We start from the raw sequence: 20,604 nt of genomic DNA, 5'->3' as shown, positions 1-20,604 counted from the left end.
TGCAAATAAATCAGCTAACTTAAAAGTTTAGTCTTGATTTGGAAGGGTGTATCAATAGAAGGAGAAAAGACATAGCAACACTTTTTCAACATTGATTTTAATTTTTACATATTATGATTTTTATATTATTTTTGCAGAGAACCATAAACAACCTTTTAATTGCTGACTGCTTACTTTAAAACAGACTTGAACATTTAAGGAGACAGAATGGCCATGAACACCACCAAACTCTCTATACCCTTTATTTTTAGGAATTATTAACAGATTCATAATTACACCAAATAAACTACTGTCATCACTGAACCTTTGATTGTCAAGTAGAGGTGGAGATCACCAGCCAAATATCATTTATGTGTTGAGTATTCTTACATTAATAATCCTGTAAATCTGCACAAACTGCGTCATTAATCTCTTAATTATTAAAGTCTCTTTTCATTAATCTAAACACGACTAATTCCCTTGAAACCCCTGAAATGCACTGTAATCGTTTGAAGCTGCAGCGTTTTGATTCACACGAGGAGAAAGATGAGACAGAGACTGGGTTTGAACTTTTATTTGTTATTTTTTCTTTTATTTATTTTGATCATGAGAAACATAATTAAGGACAAATATAGGAAAAATATCTTTGAACACAGAATCAAACAAGAAGCAGAGAGAACTGAACACCAGGTTGCAGGAGAGAGATAAATCACACCAAACAAAAGGAAAAGGAAAAAATAAAGATAAAGTTGGGTGATTACATTCCTGTAGGCCAAATACAGCCATGAAACTATACATATGTAAGCATCTATATGGACGTGACTTTGTCCTCGTTGAAAAATTAAAAAGTAGAGGAGCAGAGCACCTGGTGGAAAAGCAACAAAAGAACTAAATCAGCTGTTGTGGCACCTGCACAGGTGAGCTGGAGGGTTTGAGGTATTTCAACTACACAGGGAGGAAAGGATCGGACACGAAGCAAACCTCGGAGGATTTCCGTAATGCCCATGCATCGCCCCGACTGGTCGGGCACGCCGTTTTGGTAATATTTCTGAATATATTTATATGTATACTGTAGTGCTTATATTTATGTAACCCTTTCTAAAATACACAGGAAATATCTATGTAGGAAAACACTGTACAAAAAAACAAGAAGAATAGCTCTGTATAAACATTAAAACCTTTAATATATCAATATATCCTTTATATACTGTGTTCTTTTGGTCTGTAGTAAAGAGTACTAAAGTGATTCCACAGTATAAGACAACACCACTCACCCAACGCACTGTGTTTCAAATATACATTCATGTCTCACTCGGCCACCGGGGGGCGCACTCATCGCTGAGCTACACTTCGGAAAATATGACAAATGAAAAATGGAAGTCATGCTAAAAGCTGTAAGGAACCATCCAGCTGGACTGACGGGAACAAGTTTCGTTTCTAAATTGGATAAAATTAAGAAGAAAACAAAGAAAGTTGAATCTTTTGAACTTTTTCTGTTCAGTTTTAAGAAAAACTGTACCACCTTCGTAGCTTATAAAAAAAACCTTTTCAAAACATTCAAAACAAAAAGCAGATTGTGTTTCAGCAACAATAATCATTTGTTAAAGGAAAATCACATTTTTTCTTTTTTGACAATCTGGGTCTTAAAAAAACTGTCAACTAACACGCAGAATATTTGGTGCTAGAAGTTTGTTGTGATGTAGCGAGAACAAGCTAACAGTTAACATGCTAACGCTAGTCAGTCACGTTAGCTTCCCAAACTTCTTTCTGTTTACTCTGTACTGGACCTTTTTCAATAAAACTGGATGGTTATAAGCTCTCCGTTCCTTCATAATCAAGTCACCTTTCTATTGGTCAATGGCAGAGGTTAAGATGTCAAAGTTAAAATTACGCAGATTTACTCAGCCTAACTGCAGAGATTTTACAAAACAAGACCCAGGTTGTAAAAAAAAAGTGTTTTTCCTTCACTGTATCATGACGAGCTGCTTCCAGAGCATCATCAGCTTTCACTAACAAGCTTGCAAAGACAAAAACAGCGACATGATCTTTTTAACTAATCGACATTTTGCCCTAAACACGACGTACAAAGTGGCTTACACTCAAACTTCAATAAACAGTTTGCAGGGTTCTGAAAGCACGAGGCAGTGTCATTCAGGACAACTCGAACTGAACACTGGCAGAAAAACGACACAAAAAGATCCAGCTCTTTCTGTCACGCTTCTGTTATGCCTGTGTGACACTGTCGTAACGCCGCCATATGGGCAGCATAAGGTTGCATGACACAAACTGTGATGCCAACTGACACGTCTGGTTGCTATTTGATTTGTGCCAACCTGCTCGTCACGGTAGAAATCCCTGCACATGCCCTCCTCATCCTACATTCATCCCTGTAAGGTAAATTACATGCATGATCTATTTAACAGACCAGTTAGTGTGAAATAAAACTGTGATGTTGCTCAAACTTTTATTAAGAAAGACTGAGAGTTCAAATGGTTTTTCTGCAGACTCTTAACAGTATATCCTGTCTGTCGGGTAGTGAAGTGACTCTTCATGTACTGATTACAGATTTGAAGATTATTCACATTTTAAAAAGAATTTCAGTTTCTTCTCATCACAAGTTATTTTCTTGTACACAAAATATATTATCTTGAGTGCACAAGTTAGTGTTTGCAGAGGACGTTATCTTTTAACACTTAAGATATCACCTTGAGGGTGCAAGATACTGTTTTGTTCCCACAAGATATGTTTTATGCACAAGTTATCTTGTACACAAGATACTGATACTGACTGATTAGCAGTATCTTGTTCACCAGAGATATCTTGCATGCTGACGTTATATTTGTGCAAGATAGAGAATTTATTATCCTGTTTGCACATGCACAGATTATCGTGCTTGTAAAAATCTTGAATGCACAAATGATCTCGTTTGCAGAGAATATCTTGCACAAAATATCTTGCGCACACAAATTATTGTTGTATCTTGTTGTTTGTGCAAATCACATAAGTTATATCTTGTTCACACAAAATAATATCTAATAATATCTAAATATATAAAATCCTTTTTCGGGATGTGTAAGTGTCAGCTGTTCTGTTAGAAAAGCAACACAATTAACTACAAAAGCAACAATTAACCACTGTAAAGTAAAAACTATAACTGTATTACGAACACCTGATCTGTTGTTGTAACCTCCCACTTCCACAGTAGATTTTTCTCATGGAGCTCAGGCTGCAGTGTTTGGATTTCTACAGTGTTGTTCTCTGTTTTTATGTCTGAACAGGAAGCAGTTTTTCAGATTGAGCATCACATTGAGCATCACAGTATCACATATACAGATAAACACATGGACGCAGTAAAAGTGGAGGACGTTCAACCATCTACAAACACTGAAGACACCGAACTGAAGGGTCACATTTATCAACAAATGCTCAGTTCACACAAGCACAAGACCTGCAGTCTGAACTCACCTCAGACACTGAAAATATACTTTTTGTTTTTTCTCCGCAGGTCGACTGCATCATTATAAAGCAGCAGAGTGAACGTGAACTCTGTCAAACATGCAGCTTGTTAGTGTGAACTGAGCAGAGACTGTACACGTGCTGAAGCAGTCGTTTAGCCTGGTCGTATGTGAACAAAGAGCCTAAGGCAGAAGCAGACAACGAGGCTGCTGAGGGCCCCTCAGACACAACGGGGGGCCCCGAAAACAAAAAATGTCGACTCTCTTTGGGTTCCTCTCTTTCCTGTTTTTGTCATAAGTATTTAAACATACACTCCCTGATGTTGCTACAGCAAATTTAAGGGTTTATAGTAAATATATTTTGGGCTATGCTAACATATTTAGGTTATAACAAATTTCAAAAAATTTTGGGGTTGCTATAAAAACGTTTTGGCATTTTGGGGCTCCATATCAAAATCAGTGAGTGATATTTGTTGTCTTTTTTTTGTATTTGCATTTTCCATAAATATCAAATACTGCTTAGGGCCCCAAAAAAAGGCTTGAACTGGCCCTGATAGAAAACAAACAAACAAACAAACAAACAAACAAAAAGAGGGTGATTGAGCAATAGGCAAGCGGCAGGAGGCGGTACACATTCATATACAGAGTCATTAGGAGCAGAACGAAGGCCGGTGCAGGTATGTACAGGTATGTACATGTGAACAGGTGCATTGTGGGAACACACCTGCAGGGGGCGGAGTCTGTGACGGGGGGGTTCAGCAGAGAGCGAGGTGTCGGTACAAAGAGCTGTAGTTCTAAAGTGCCGTTACCATACTCTGGGTGAGGAGGAGGGAGGGGGGGGAGGGTTAAAGGTCAGTGTTTCTGGGTCAAACTGAAGAGGAGTCCATGAGGAGAGTTCACATCCTAACAGGTGTGTGTGTGTGTGTGTGTGTGTGTGTGTGTGTGTGTGTGTGTGTGAGATTCATGTCTGTGAATAATGGGCTCGACTCACGGCAGGCGACGGCCGCCGCTCAGGAGCAAATCGGCCGTCTTTAAGCAGCTGCTGGGTGACTGTTGCCATGGAAACAGATGAGCCAGGCATATTATAAAGACACGAAAGGTTTTGTTGATAATTCTCTTGTCTCAGAAAGAGGAAATAATCCGGTTACATTCTGTGAATCTTTACTGCTGCACACGATAGACGTGATGTCACTGTTAAATGTGATATTTTATATTTCTGCAGAGCCAAACCAACGATGAATTGATCTGCTGACCTGTACTGTTATTGATATATCTTATTCCTCTGTGCTGTAGACCTGTGTTATTGTCCAGAAACTATTAAAAACACGTCACTAACACACTGTTAGTCTGGCTGCATTCATTGGATTTATTGACAGTAAGAAAAATACAGAATATTGACAAAATGATGTAATTTGCAGCAGAAGCAGCAGAAACATAATCATGTTTGACATGAACTTGAACTTTTTCTCCATGTTTACGTTCTAACTCAACAGAACGTAATCATCTGATTGGTCCGTTATATAACCTCCAGCAAACTCTTTACCTGCCGTGAGTCGAGCCGTCTGGACTGTTTCTGTGCTGTGGATGTGAGCGGAGGGTCGCTGGTGGATCAGGAAGGGGCGGGCTCATCATTTTTCAGTGTGTATGTTTGTGTGTGCATGTATATATACTGTATATATATATATATGTATATGTGATGTGTGTGTGTCCTCACAGCGGCCCGTGCTGTGCCTCGTACTTTGCCAGGACGTTCTTGGTACGTCCGAGCTCTTTCCTCAGGTCGGCCACCTCTTGCCTCAGAGCCGAGTTCTCCTTCTCCAGGAAGCTGGCGCGGATGGCGATCTGGTTCTCCTTCAGCCGCCGTGCGTCTCTAGAGCGCTTGGCCGCCATGTTGTTCTTCCTGCGCCTGGCCCAGTATTTGTCATCCTGCTCGAAGGACACAAGAGAGGAGAAGAAAAGGGATTACTTCAAAGAAAGACAAATCCATTTTTGTGATTCATTTGTAAGATCTGAAGAATCCAGAAGGGCAACAACAAAAGCACATACGTTGTAAACAAACCCTCGTTTTTACAAAAAAATCATAGAAAACCTGATTCAACTCTCCTTTACTCAACTTTATTTATAATAGCTGCCGTAATTCTATATTTATATATTTATATTCTAATGCATCAATTACTTGCAGCAACTCATCACATGTTGTTAGAGCTGCAACAACTAGTAGATTAAAAAAAAAGCCTAAAAACCCAAATTCTCTGATTCAAGCTTCTTCAATGTGAATGTTTTCTGGTTTCTTTAGTCTTTTATGACTAAACTTAACATCTTTGAGTTGTGGACAAAACAAGACATTTGAGGACGTCATGTTGGGATTCGGGGAACAGTGATCAACATTTTTCACCATTTTCGATTAATGAGAAAATATGATTTTTCTTTTCAGTTGTTTTTAGAAGACTGAAGATTTAAAACTATCCAATTATCAACAAGAAACAAGCAGCAATTATAGATAAGTCAGAAAAAATATGTTATTTTGTGCTGCAGAGGTATCGTTTGTCTTCTTTCTTATCCTGTGAACCATTTCAAGGTCAATTTGGAAAAATGAAGAAAACATTATTTTCTTCTTTCCTTTTCAGTGTGAGATGAAAAGATGGCTGTCATAGTTTTACATTTCTGTTTGTGTTCAGATTAAATAGAAGAGGTGCAAAGTGTTTGTTAGTATGTGAGCTTTAGAGGTGTTGACTTTTGGGCAGAGCCGATGCTAGCTGTTTCCCCCTGCTTCCAGTCTTTATGCTAAGCTAGGCTAACGATGTCTTAACACACAGACATGAGACTGATATCCATCTAGTCATCTCACTCCCAGAAATAAAAACAGTAGGTGTATTTCCCAATAAAAAGAGCGAAGTCAACTACATCTCCCATGATGCATTTTGGTAAAAAACAGCCAACCAGTGAGCTGGAGCTAAAGATTAGCCTTGATAAAACATAAACGTGATAAAACATCAGTTCACTTTCAGATTTTAGGTGAATTTTAGATGAGTTCAGCAACCCAACTGCAGCAACAAAGTGTTTTTAAGGTACTAATTGACTTCTGGCTGGCTTCCTCTCCATAGCAACAGCAGCTGAGGCTCATGGGTATCGTAGTGTTTAGAGCCATTGCACCAAAAATCCTAATTTCTCAGAAACAAAGTTAATTCAAACTAACAGTCAGAACATGAACCTATAGTGTGTTTATATTATGCAGGAGACTCCTGTGGTTGAGAGATATTGAGGAAATCATTAAATGGACATTTATACCTGAGAAAAACGCTTCACAACTGCAACCCTCTACAACACATAATACAGCTTTAACATGTCACACCTCGTGTCCGTAGAGAAGGTTCAGAGTTGTTGGTTTTTTTTACTAGGAGACTGTGACCATTAGTGAATTATCAGCCTCGGTGTCTCCTCGATGCAGAGCTGTTTTCATGATCAGCTTTCCGCCGTTCACCGCTGGACCGCGGCCACGCACGGAATCACTTTTTATTTCAACAAATTAAAAGCCAAATCCTCTCAGCCTGACCTCACGGCCGTCACATACAGCGCCGCTCCCTTCATTCAGTCTGATATAAGCCTCTTAAACCAGGAGGACACGCCCCACTGGAGCGGGACCCGGCCAATAGGAGAGCGGCGAGTCGACTGTAATCAGCACTAATGGTTCAATCAAAACTCGACGTTCTCTACTGCAGTTTAAAGGTTTTAGTTTTCAGTTTTTACAGTTTGGAGACTTTCTACTTTCCCTCCTCTGATTTTATTTTAAATTTATCTTTATTCTCTTACTGTAAGAGAAGAAAAAGCAGCAAATTCTCCATCCTGAGAAGCTGGAAATGTGTTTGATAAATGACTTAAATCATCAATTAATTATCCAAAATAGTTACTGATTAATTTTCTTATGACTGACTGATTGATTAATTGAGTTAAACTGGCTTCAGGTGTTTTTTTTTATCAGAACCAACTCCAAATTACCTTCAGGTCTTCGGGGATGAAGACTTTACGAGCTTTCTTGATCATCGGCTGAGGTTTCAGCTCCTCGGCCGAGAACTTGCGTTTACGCGGGTCGAACATCTCCTGGCCCGGCACGCTGGACAGCGCCAGGTCGGCCGGGTCGGGCTCGTATCCCACGGGGACCTGGATGGAGTCTGGGTCGATGGGGCTGGGGGTGTTTCTGGAGGTCGGGAGACCTGAAAGAACAAAAACATCGGAGTGAGGACGGTCTGTGCACGCCAAAATAAAATCAGACATCATGTCGGGTTCCAGTTTGATGTCTTTGATGTCAGACATGAGAGATCACAGAGTCACATCAAGATACATCCAACAATAAATAATGATCCTGTCATTTAGGGCAGCAGCTAACGATTACTGTCTCGTTCCTTCACTGTGACATTTGAGCTAGAGCTGAATAATACTGAAAAATAATAATAATAATACATTTCATTTATACAGCACTTTTAAAAGGCGCTCAAGGACGCTTTATATAAATGAACAAGAACAAAAATAGGAGTTACACACAATAACAACAACAACAAGAGAGGAGCAACAGGGAAGAGTGTTAAAAGTAGAAAACAAATTCAGTAACAGAGAATAAAAGACCAAGAACACGTAATGTCATTTAAACTAAGAGTTCAGCATTAGATAAAATATTTACATATTCATAGATTCTGTTTTTCTGTTTGAGGGAGAAAAAGGAGATCTAAGAATTTCTGAAGAGTAATTTAACTTTTTGTGGAAAAACCAAATTCCATCATGCAGGATCTGTTAGTTCATGTCTGTGTGTAGTGACGAGCTGCAGCCAGCAGGTGGCGACAGACCTGAAGTTAAACCAGCTGCAGTTGGTGAATCAAAACTGTGTTTTTTTTTAGCAGCTCTGTGTGACACTGAAGTGAAACTATTTAACCATGAAAATGTGACTCCCGTTTCCTGTTTGACGCTCGCTCGAAAGGCTTTAAGTGAGTTTAATGTTCTCGTTGGGATTTCAGCCCTGACCCGCTAATGGACTCTCCGTCTCCTCTCTGCTGCGGCTCGTTGAGTGGGCTGTAACGAGTCAATCAGAGGAGACGGAAACCGTGGGCAGATTGTGAAAATATGAAAAATGGGAATGCATGTCATATGTAAGGGATGAAAGGAGAGCTGTGATATCAGACATTTCTCTTTTAGCAGAGCTGATATTTTTCTGTACATATATTTCCACCACCAGTTATTCTTTTATCACATTATATTATAAATAATAATATATATTGTTTGTCTGAGTCTGAGTTAAACTAACTACTCGAGAAGAATCACCTGAAATCATGTCCAACGCTATAAAACTCCAGTTTCAGTTATATTCAGCGTCTCTAATGACAGTCAGGCGTGATGTAACGCTGACTGTGGGTGTCTTAATTAACTCATGACTCCAACTGTCAGAACTGGTTTTCAATTAAATCTTTAATAAACGTCTCAGTGTTTCAGTTTCAGGTTCCTCTGTGATGTAACAACGATACACATGAAGAAGAAATGTGTCTGTTTGACTGCAACTGTTAAACTTTAATGAAATTTTACTGACTGTATCGAAGGTCCGTGACTCTCAGTAGGATGGTGAGAACAATGTACGGAAGCCAACTTGTGCCCGGAAAAAAAAAAATTAATGACAAAAAAAAAAATTAATTAATGTAAGTTAAAATTATTGAGTTGTCTCATAGTTTTGACTTAATATCTTATAATTCAACTTAGAAAGTAATAGTTTTGAATTACTCATCATTTGGACTCATTTTGACTTGAAATCATAATTTGATGAAGTTTTAATTTTAACTTTAAAAATTCTACTTTGACTTACTCATTAAAAACTTAAAATTTGACTTTCAAACTTCAACTAAAATTTTAATTTTAGACTTAAAACTCCTAATTTTCTTAAAAGTCAGACTTTTGACTTCTTATTATTTAATGTCTTATGACATAATAGGTCATAATTTCTATTTATTATGACTTAAAAATCATTATGTTTACTTAAAAAATAATAATTTTGACTCATTATTATTGAAATCATTATTTGGACTTAATTTGAATTACGTTCTTCAACTTTAGAAGTTTTAATTTCAACTTAAAAACAAGTAAAAAACTTGAATTTGGCTCAGTTATGTCGTGTTTTTACTTGTCATTTCTAATCTTTGAGCTTTCTTTTTATTTTCTTGACAGGACTTCCAGAGATTTGACACAATAATAATAATAATATTGTAATAAACAAACATTTCTTTAAAAAAAAAACACATTTTAATTTAATTTTATGTTAAGATGTTTTTAAGATGATATTTTAATGTTTTAATGTGAGAACTCGTTTTACATCCGACAGTCGGTCGAGTCCCTTCGTCATTTATCGGGTCTGAATGACGATCTGAAGATCAATGAACCGAACGCTCTGCACGACGCCTCCGCGAAGTCACGAGTGCAGGTGACCGAAGGCCGACCGCACCGAGAGCAGCGACCAGCTCCCCTCCGAGTTCTTGGAAGAGAATATTTGTTTTTCCTCTCCAGCTGGTCCTGCAGAGGTCAGGGGCAGGTGTGTGTGTGTGTGTGTGTGTGTGTGTGTGTGTGTGTGTGTGTGTGTGTGTGTGTGTGTGTGTGTGTGTGTTCATGTATATCTATCTTTGTGAGGACTAATTAAGTTCCTAATTTTGGGCCGGACCTTCAGAGGGCTGTTTGAGGGTTCAGTTTTAGGGTTAAAGGGAAAGATCTACTTGATTTGACTCATTTGGACACTGAAGCTTCATATTAGCACAATCTGCGCTACAAGCCGGCTTAACTTAAAAACATTTCTCCTCACTGTGACCTCTCCTCCTGAGGTCACAGTGAGGTCTTCAGGTTTGGTAACATCACGTCTGTACAACCTGCTCTACAGACGAATCCAGCGACTCGATTGTGTTTCGCGTCTCTGTTCCTGCAGCGTCAGAGCGAAGTGAAGACGTTTCCCCCGCCGGTGAAAGCAGAGATGTTTGTGTCTTAAAACGTAGCTTCTGTTTGTGTGGAGCTGCTCATTAAAACCATCAAACCCCTGATCTCTGTCGTTGTAATCAGAAGAAACGCATCATTTCATACAAATATCAAACACATGATGCTGTAAAAGTGGAACTCAGCGAGGAGGCTGTACTGTAGCTAACAGGAGCTTTGATGGAGATTTATAGGAGTTAAATGTCATTTCATGGAGCCTTGTGACTTTTATTTGCCGGTTTTTCCAAAGTTGCTTGTTAGAGCAGCTGATAGTAAAGAGCTGTCTGTAAGAACTGGAGTAAATTTCACTGAAAAGTTTAATAGATATAAGCTGTATTTAATGACATATGATGACTATATTTTCAATTATAACTGTTTTTATAGGATCTCTTGGACATATTTCTTGGCAAACAGTGAGATTCTTTTCAAGCCTGCGTTCATCTATAGCTGTTCATCAATAAACAGCACCAGCATGTAACTCATTTTTACATTTCTGTTGGGATCAAACAAACATTTTCATTCCTGAGCGTTAGACGTATTGATGGATGTGTTTTTTAACTTTTAAACAGGATAGTTTGAGATTCTAAAACAATAATAATCTGAGTTTCTTTTCATCATATTTGGGAGCAGATTAAATGTTTCACCAACATATAAAACGTCAGAAGAGATTTCACACTCTTAGATGAACGAGTGAACAGGAGGAGGAAACATTTCAGGTTGAGCAGCGACTCCACCTAACGAGCAGGATGAGGATGTTTGTGTTTTTATAAGTCCCCCCCCCCCACCTCCTCTCTCTCTCTCTCTCTCTCTCTCTCTCTCTCTCTCTCTCTCTCTCTCTCTCTCTGTCTCTCTCTCTCTCTGTCACTCTGTCCGTTTGTTTTTCACTATCTGGTAAACTCTGGGTAACCCTGGTTGTTCCTGCCTCCTTATCTGCTGGACAGTCACAAGGCCGTGTGGGAATACAAATATGCCAGATTATGCTGTAGATTACTCTGCTATATTTAGACACCAGAGGAGCAGATTACTGAAGCTGAAGCTGCACTTTGATGTCACGACCTTTGATAGAAGACGTGTTTGAATCCTTTAATGAAGTCAAAATCAGTAGTGAAAGACTCAGTTACAGGTGAAAACCAACTTTACTGTGTGTTAATGTCTTCACATTAATAATGAAAACTGGAGTTTTTCGGGTCCTGAATGATTAAATTTTCCTCTGCAGGCTGAAAAATAAATAATAGTATAAATAGATGTACTTATAAATATGTGCGTCAACATTTCTAACCTTTAATCTCAACATCACAGAACCTTTATGAAGACGTGTTTCTCTGCAACCTGTTAATCCTGCAATAAATGAGACTCATCATCACCTTCACTCAGACACATGAGTGTCTTCTTGTTCCTTCAGTCGGATGTTTGTTTGTTTTTTCATTCATCTGCAGAAGGAGGAAAGTTTCTCTGAGCTCAGTTTAACAGCTGGACGAACCTACGAGCAGGATTTGTGACATCACAACTAGTCTGGAGCCAATCGTGGTCCAGTATGAAGCCTCCAGTTCACAAACACTGAGAGGAAAACTTTATAAATCAACAATATTTGCAGATTCATGTTTTTATATGTTTTAAAACGTATCCGGAGGGAATCTTTAAAATATCAGCCTCACTTTTGAAAAACAGACATCAGTTGACGTCCTGCAGCTAATTCTGAAAACCGCTGTCGTCCTAAAGACACGAAGTGAACTCTGAGCCAGGAGGAGTATCCCAGACTGACTCATGCATTTTAGCTTTAGTGTGTGTGTGTGTGAGAGAGAGAGAGAGAGAGAGAGAGAGAGATTATTAGTTAATGTGAGTGTAAACACAGAGCTGGAAACTTGTGTGTGTGTGTGTGTGTGTGTGTGTGTTGATGTGAGGGTTGCCGCCCCCTGACCTACTTCTGCAGGGAACACTATGTTCTTTAAAACACTGATCTCATGCAGGGACAGGCACGCACACAGAGACACACACACACACACACACACACACACACACACACACCAGTGAGTCACATGTCTCCGCATGCTGTGAGAGGACGGCTTGTTTTCATGAGGAACACGGAGCGAGTCTAAGAGTTAAAGCCTAAGTTCTTCACCTTCAAACACACACACACACACACACTCTCTCTAAGAAGCCAGGATGTCTGTCGAGGTGTTGAATCTCACACTTTCTCTCACTCCCCGTCATCTGTACATGTTTTCCTCGCGGTGCGGAGCGAGTGTCACTGATCTGAGAGGTCGCTTCACCAGACACACCTGAGCTCATCTCACCTTTGCACCGTTTTCCTCTCCCCTCGCCCCTTCTGGTCACGATGAGGTCGAGGATTTGAACTTTGCACTCTTTGCTCAGCAGAGTTAAGAGCTGTTTAGTTTCGGTGAAGCTTCTGCACGCACGTTCACCAAAAAGAGTCACCTGACAGCCAGGTGATCGAGGGCCTGGTGAGACGTTTCACTACTGAAACCAATCACATCGGCTCCATTTACACCTAATATGAACATGTGATCTGTTTCTGGATCATGACATCAAGTAATGAGCCTTTACCTTCACACCTGGTGTTGATAAGACATGTTGTGATTGGATCTCAACATGCGTCCAGATCAGAGGACATTTAACTAGAGCTGCAACTAACAATTCAATCAAAGTTATTCTTGATTAATTGATTAGTTGTTTAGTCCATAAAATGTCAGACAATAGTGAAAAATATCTGTTTCCCAAAGTCCAAGATGACGTCCTCAAATGTCTTGTTTTGTCCACAAGCCAAAGATCTTCAGATCTTTACTGTCATAGAGACCAAAGAAACCAGAAGATATTGACATTTGAGAAGCTGGAACCAGAGAATTTGGGGATTCTTTCTTTAAAAATGACGTAAAATGATTAGTATAATTATAGTTTACAGTTGGTGATTAATTCAATGGTTGGCAACTAATCAATTAATCAACTAATTGTCGCAGCTCTAATTTTAACCCTGATTTTGTTGCTCTGACTCTTCAGATTTGGGTTTATTTTCTGTCACATCAGTTGTCGTTTCACGTCCAGCTTGAGGTCATGATGACTGATTAATTACCCGAACGATCAGCTATCTGGCTGACTAGAAGACTCCGGATTATGCAAGCAAATACTTGGAATTAAGTGTACCGGCTGAACACTGTCTCTATTTTCTCTACAGTTAATCCCAAATTACAGAGATTTTTCCAGGAAATTTCTTGGAAATTATTGGTAAATCACTCTGAAATCACCAGCTAGTAAAATAAAGCGCTACCAAAGTTTTTAAATGTTGTCTCTTCACGTCTGGTTGCCTGGCAACCTCATCTGGACAACAAAACTCCAGGAAGTCAGTGCGCTCTGCCAAGATGTAGTTCTGGCTCACAACCACAATTTGTTGTTTTAACACTGTGGTTTTCGTACACATGATACAAAAAAAGATATAACTCAGTGAGCTTTGTGTGCTAGCTTTTCCTCCTGTTTCCACTCTTTATGCTTAGCTAAGCTAAGCTAAACTAAGCTAAGCTAACCTGCTGCTGGCTGTAGCTTTATACATGGCAGACAGATAAATGTCATCTTTTCCTCTAACTCTTTGCAAGAAAGTGAATGTTGTTGAAACCCATAAATTCCCAGAGGAAATACTGAGGACATGACTTCAGTGTTATTTAAAGCTATAAAAGTAACTGATGTAGAGTTTTAATCAATGAACAGTTTCATCTCAAAGTCATTTTAACTGATTCCTCCTGCTTGATTGCAAATTAAACTGCCGGTCGAGTGAGATATTTCAGCACTTGATTGGTTTTACTACACAAAGATCAAATCTCCTCTGCAGCCCTGAACGCCTCCTGACTGCCTGTTTTCTGCTCATCCGTCTCTGCTGTTCACTCAAGAAGACAAAGCCGCTGACAGATTGTCCTCCTACTGCAGCTACGACTCATCCTGAACAAGACAAATGACTTTCCTTTTGTTTTTCAGGACTGGTAGCAGAAAGGAAACTGGAAACCAGTTGCTCAGAGTAATGCTGGTGGCTTCTTCTATTGTTGAGTGAGAAATGTAGTCTTTGTTTGTGTTCAGATGCATGTTGTAGACTTTTAGATCTATTGATGTGTTTTTCTTTTAACTCCAGACATCCATCGGATTCCACTCATTTCTGTGTGGCATTAAAGTCTATTAACAGTCTTTTGAAAACAGAGCTGAAATGATTAGTAAATTAAACAATTAGTTGATTAGTCAATGGACAGAAAAATAACCCCAAAATGCTGTTTTTCTTAGACTTTTATGATAGTACACTGAATATCTTTGGGTTTTCAAGTGTTGGTTGAACAAAACAAACAATTTAAATGCGTTAACTTGGACTGCAAGAAATTACGACATTTTGACATTTTAAAGAACAAACAAGCTTAAAATTTGCTGTTTCAAGCAAGGTTTACAGTGGACATAAAATCTGCATTAAATGTTTGTTAATGTTGCATTATCATCACCCTAAATAACCTTGTCTGTATCAGTTATTTCTCTATTTACTTTTGTTTTATTATTTAATTGTATTTAAATTGTTTTGTTGGCGTAAATGTGTGGTGTTAATGACACAATCTAACCTTAGACTGGTTCACTTCTTATCTTAGTGATAGATCTTCAATTTGGGGAATTTCTCATCCTCCATACGAGCAATCTCTAGTGAGGTTCCTCAAGGATCCGTCCTAGGTTCTGTTCGTTTCTCAATACTTTCACTGCTATGCTGATGATTATCTGCTTTATCTACAGCTAAAACAGATTCACCAGCGTCATTTAAAGACTCTAAACATGTTCTGGTTACTTGCTTTCACGATATAGTTGATGTTAATAGTACAACCCTTACCTGCCCTTCCTCTTACTTTACCAACACTCAATCATTTTCAGTCAATTTGGGCAATATCTGATCATCTATACTTGACATCTCCTGCTAGATTCCTCAAAGATTAATCCTAGGTCCCGTTCTTTCCATCTATACATTTCTGTTCACTGCTATGCCGATGACACTCTGCTTTAAGTACATATTAAACTTAAGTAAACAACTCTAAAGGACTTTCTTAAGAATACCAGAGACTGAATGGTTGGTAAGATTCTCCAGCTGAATGATACCAAGTCTGAGATTATTTATTTATTTGCCCGAAAGATTCAACCAACAAAATATTCATAACGAAGAGGAAAAAATGGAAAACAACAACTGCGCTCAAAAGTAAAGTTATCAAATATAGCAGTGTGGTTCAAGAAATGGTTAGATTATTTACTGAATGGGGTTAAACTGAAGCATGAGTCTTGAACTGGAGCTAAAACATGAAAGTCAGTTTAAAATGGAGGTGGGAGGCGTTGGTGTGTTTGACTCACCTGCTCTTGCCGGGCTGCTGTGCAGACAGTTCGGTGAGACGACGCTCGTGTGTACAGAGGTGGAGGCGTGGTTGCTGAGGTCCATCACCGAGGGTGCTGATGTGGGCGGGGCTGCTGGCATGATTGGCGGCTGGCGTGGCGGAGCGTGTGGTTGGTGCTGGGAGGGGCTGGAGGGGATGCCGTTCTCGGACAGGAACTCTTCCAGGTCCATGTACTCCAGCTGGAAGGTGTCTCCGTCGTAGGGCAGGGTCTTGTCCCACAGTGTGGGGCCCAGAAAGGCTGACTGGGGGGTGCTGCGCTCCTCCTCCAGGTTCTTCTCCTTCTCCTGCTCCTTATTGAAAGCTGCACAGCAGGACGGAGAAAGAGATTCAGTCGGTACAGACTCACATATCAAAACTCTGCACGTTCACACCTGAAGATAACTGTTGGGCTGCAGAGGATAGCCTGATCAATACAGAATCTTTGAGGTTGATATTGTTTAAATAATGATATATCTGTGTAAATTAATTTTCTTTACACAATCCATAAAACAAATAAACATTTTTGATTCTTGAAACCAATTGAGACCAAGAGATATACTGGGCAGGAGGTTTTACAGTTGAAACATAAATTCAACATGACTCTCTGGTGGACAAACTGCAGAGTCGTGACTTTAAAACGTATCTTTGACATTTTTCTTCTTCAGTTTTTTTTGTCATTTATTAAACTAGCACTTTATGAGCAACACCTGTGCAATCTAAAGCAATCCAATACAACAGCTCTGCCATAAATTCTACTTTACATACATTCTCAGTTTTTGTTATTGAGGTTGTAGTGGGTGCTGGTGGTCTATTGGAGTGCATTAAATTCTAAAGTGTTTCTAATATTTGGCCCCCTGAATGTATTTTAATGGGGTGGACAAAAACAATGTTTTATGAGGAGGGAAATGCGTGTGTGTTCCGTTTCTGGGTATACACACTGAGAAACACTGTATGTTAACATGACTGTATTTGTTAAAAAGAAAACTCCACAGCGCAATATGTAAGATTTGGCCACCTGCTCCCAACAAACACGGGGCAGCGTATCATAAAGCTGACTGTTTACTGTGAATCTGTGCTACGGCATCGTCAAGATATCATCATGCTACAGAGACTTCAGAGTAAATTACCAAAGAGCTGCACACTTTCTCACAATTTCAGCAATTACTTTTGTCTTTTTTAGTATTGTGAGATTCTTTCACCTCTAATAAAGTCCTTAAAATTAGTCAAAATGATCACAATTCATGTCCACAATGAGGCCATAAGCTGAGACAAGAAAAGGCTGCCAGAGGATCTTTTAAACCTTTAAAACTTTGGGATTTCGTGACTACTGGACTGGAAACACTGTGTTTTCTAGATTTTCGGGGGAGCGACTGTATTTAAATCCTGTTTTTGATTGAGGTCACCAAGGTCACATCCTCATTCATATTTGTGAATTCTGATACTTTTCAGACTAAAACCTACAGTTTGTTAGTTTGCAAGGCAGCTCGATTCACAAGATCGTGAGATCACGCAGCAAGAATTCATGTTGTCAGACTTCAAATTAAGAGCCGCCGATGTTTCCGACCAATCAGCGTCCTGTAAGGATTCTCGCGTGATCTTGTGAATCCAGCTGCCTCGCAAGATAAAACAGTGACAGACAGTTTCTAAGGACGATGGTTCTGTGTAACAAACCATCTGATATGTCAGGTTATAAAATTTGACCATTTTTGGAAGAAAAACAGTCACATTTTTATTCCATATAAAAATAAACGGTAATAAACGGGAGTTATTACTCTCCAGCAGGTTGTTATACATGTGAAGAAGTCTGGAGAAAAGCTTCAACGATGAGTTTTTGATTGACAGAAAACTATTTTGATAACTGATTGTTTGAAATCATTTTTTAAGGAAAAAAAACACCCAAAATGCTCTCGATCCAGCTTCACAAGTGTGAATATTTTATGCTTTTCTTCATCTAATGTGATAAATATGAACTATCTTTGGGTTTTGGACTGTTGGTCGGACAGAACAACTCATCTTAGACATTTATCTTAGACTAAAGGATGAATCAATGATATATTTGTGCTGTTTTTTAAACCTGTGTTGGGTGGGAGGGGTTTTGCTGGGGGGGCGGTGGGGTATTTGCACCTCAGTATTTCTAAAATCCTGACTGCACCCCTGATGCTGCTTCTGCTTCACACACACACACACATTTAACACATGTTCACATATGAATGTCACACACATCACATGACTGCTCATCTGTAGCTAGAAGTGTTTATCACCGTTCAACATTCCCACTGCTCAAAGCAGGAAACTCACACATGCTGGTATGAAAAGTTTTTCGCCTGAAGCTGAAGAGTTAAACAACCACAGTCCAGGTTTAATGTCTGGAGCTCTGACAGCTCTCAGATTCCTCACTGCGCGTATTTAACACGACTTTAAATCACAGCATAATAAATGAGCAGTTACAGGACTGGACTGGCAGCTTTAAAACGCAGATAACTTCACCTTCATGATGCAGCGGCAGCTTCATCGGGTTTTCCAGAAGAGACTTCAACACTCCGTGCGTCGCTGGAGGCAGAAAACTTGGATTTAACGGGATGTGATGTCTGGACATCTTCTCCATGGCGCCTCCTTGCATTGAGAGTCCAATCAAACAAAATCAACACACACAAAAATAGACCAAAAAAAGAAAAAAAAAAAACAGAAAATATATATTAATATATGTGTTTAAAAAAAGGAAATCAGCTGTTGCGGTGGCTGTCCTCGCCTGTGCAGCTCACATGGATAAATGTAGAATAAAACAGAATAAAAAGCCTCAGATTAAAGCGGTGAGCTGGAATAAACCGGGACGTGCAGTGACCGGGCTGCAGGCTGCAGGACGCGGACAGACCGATCACCGGGACTGCTGACGTCAAACCGAGAACCCGCCTCTCTGCCTCCACACCCCTCCTGCCTCTCTCTCTCTCTCTCTCTCTGCTGTTCACACACATATTTAACCCTTACATGTTCATATTCTGACCTTTCATAATTAGCCTCTTTACCAACCACAGATCAGTCATTAATAAATGTGTCGTTAATCCAGAGTGAAGCTCTCAGACAGCAGAGAGACTTTATTCTTTTTACGCTGTTTGTTTATGGAGAAGAAGAAAACAGTGTTTTTGAATGGTGGTTTTTGAATTTTTTTGAATAAACAAAAGTGTATCAGCTGCACAAAAATGTTTTAAAAAGCTGAAATATTTCCATTTTTGTATGTTCTGAGTCACATTAGTGTTTTTTCATGACACGTCATCAGCAAAGTCACAAAATCTTCTCTCTCGTTTCACCTCCATCGTTTTGGTTTTTGTGTTTATTCTAAAAACTGCACTGCAACTAAAACTTGGTCCTAAATTTCTGACTCTGTCTCTAAAACTCCAAATCGTCCGTTAGGTGGACGAGCCTGACCTGATCTAGTAGCATCGTTTTGATCACCACGTTTCTCTCATACAGAATCTGTCAACTTTCATCTCAGACAGCCCAGAATCACAGTGTGAAGGTGACTTAAAGCAGAAACGTGATGTTGTGTAAAGCGGAGCCTTTATTTCCAGAGGAGAGAGAGAGAAGGTGTGAACCACAGCGAGGCGCTCTGCTCCGGTTTAACTTACAAAGATCAACCAAACTGAACTTTGACCCTAAATGCCGAGACGCACGTCCAGAGGCCTGGACGGGAGTCGGATTCTTGCTTCCTATAATATCTGCACATGGCAGCTCTTTAAGATTAGGTTTGAAGAAACATCATAGCTGCAGTTAATATTTTAATTTGTGGTCATTTTACTGGTATCATTTTTAATGTTTTATTGTATTACGATCAGACATTTTTTAACCTTATTGTTTATTTTCATTTTAGTTTTTGGCCAAACTTTGACTTTGTGAGCTGCATCTTTACATGAAAGATGCTACAAATACTTATTATTATTATCATTGTTATTAATAATATTTTAGCAAATGCAAACTCAAGTCTCCTGCATGAAAGTTGGACACAGTACACTTCATTACATCTCACAGAGACATTACTTCATCTGTACTGAATGTTGAAATGCAGAATCATCCAATATGAACTTATTTCCTACCAGCCAGGTCAAAATCAGCCTATTAAAGACCCGACGAGAGTTCAGTTTGTCTAAACTGCAGAATATAAACTCTGACGTGTTGCTACCATCCTTAAACTCAGTGGAAAATGACCTCAAGCCACTAAAAGCAGATAAATACTACTTGATGAAACATTTAATCTGATAAATAGTTAATTTTCCATTAATACATTAAACTCATGTGTCCTTTCTGCATAATATTTCATTCATCATCTCAGGTTATGAGTGTTTTTATTGTGGTTTTATTTTCATTATTTTTTAACATGATGATGATTCCAAACTCACTTTAAACTGCAAAAAAGTCCTGATAATTATAATAAACCTCACACACACACACACACACACACACACACACACACACACACACACACATACACACTGCAGAGAGGAATGCTGGGTCACATGAGTGGGCCGGCTTGACCTACTTTTGTCCAATGAGAGGCCTCCGTCTCCTGCTCTCCTCCCTCCCCTCCTCCTCCCCCTTTGCAGGCCGGTCACATTGAACCTCATGTGCTCCAAATTGAGAGAAAAACAAATCCTGCTAGAGAGGAGGAGGAGATAGGAGAGGAGGGGGGAGGAAGAGGAGAGGAAGAGGAGAAGAAATGAAAGGAGGGGAGAGGACAGAAAGAGAAGAAGAGGAAGAGGAGAGGAGGAGATGAGAGGAGCTTTGACGAACTCCTATCA

The 20,604-nt window shown here is 39.4% G+C and overlaps 1 protein-coding gene across 2 annotated transcripts; it reads right to left on the bottom strand.

Moving 5' to 3' along the window:
- Window positions 1–538: 538 nt before the first annotated feature.
- hlfb (HLF transcription factor, PAR bZIP family member b) lies at window positions 539–18,711 on the bottom strand. Of its 2 annotated transcripts, none has more exons than XM_067575485.1 (4): window positions 18,302–18,711; window positions 15,795–16,136; window positions 7,431–7,645; window positions 539–5,363 (listed from the first exon to the last, which is right to left on the bottom strand). In XM_067575485.1, exons 1-4 carry the CDS (start codon window positions 18,432–18,434, stop codon window positions 5,145–5,147), a joined length of 909 nt encoding a protein of 302 aa, XP_067431586.1. In that variant the 5' UTR covers window positions 18,435–18,711; the 3' UTR covers window positions 539–5,144. The 2 variants fall into 2 exon arrangements, with proteins under 2 accessions (XP_067431586.1, XP_067431587.1); XM_067575486.1 differs by having other exon boundaries at window positions 539–5,360; window positions 18,302–18,706.
- Window positions 18,712–20,604: the final 1,893 nt, after the last annotated feature.

This window comes from Thunnus thynnus, chromosome 20, assembly GCF_963924715.1.
Source record: "Thunnus thynnus chromosome 20, fThuThy2.1, whole genome shotgun sequence".
Taxonomy (NCBI): Eukaryota; Metazoa; Chordata; class Actinopteri; order Scombriformes; family Scombridae; genus Thunnus; species Thunnus thynnus.
Note: the sequence above shows the minus strand (reverse complement) of the source record. Positions and strands in the feature narration are given on the sequence as shown.

Excerpts from the sequence above, each read along its gene's own strand:
- hlfb (XM_067575485.1), bottom strand. The coding sequence starts at position 18,434 with ATGCAAGGAGGCGCCATGGAGAAGATGTCCAGACATCACATCCCGTTA. Across the intron at positions 7,646-15,794 it reads CAGCAGCCCGGCAAGAGCAG|GTCTCCCGACCTCCAGAAAC; the intron begins GTGAGTCAAACA and ends TTGTTCTTTCAG. Across the intron at positions 5,364-7,430 it reads TCATCCCCGAAGACCTGAAG|CAGGATGACAAATACTGGGC; the intron begins GTAATTTGGAGT and ends GTGTCCTTCGAG.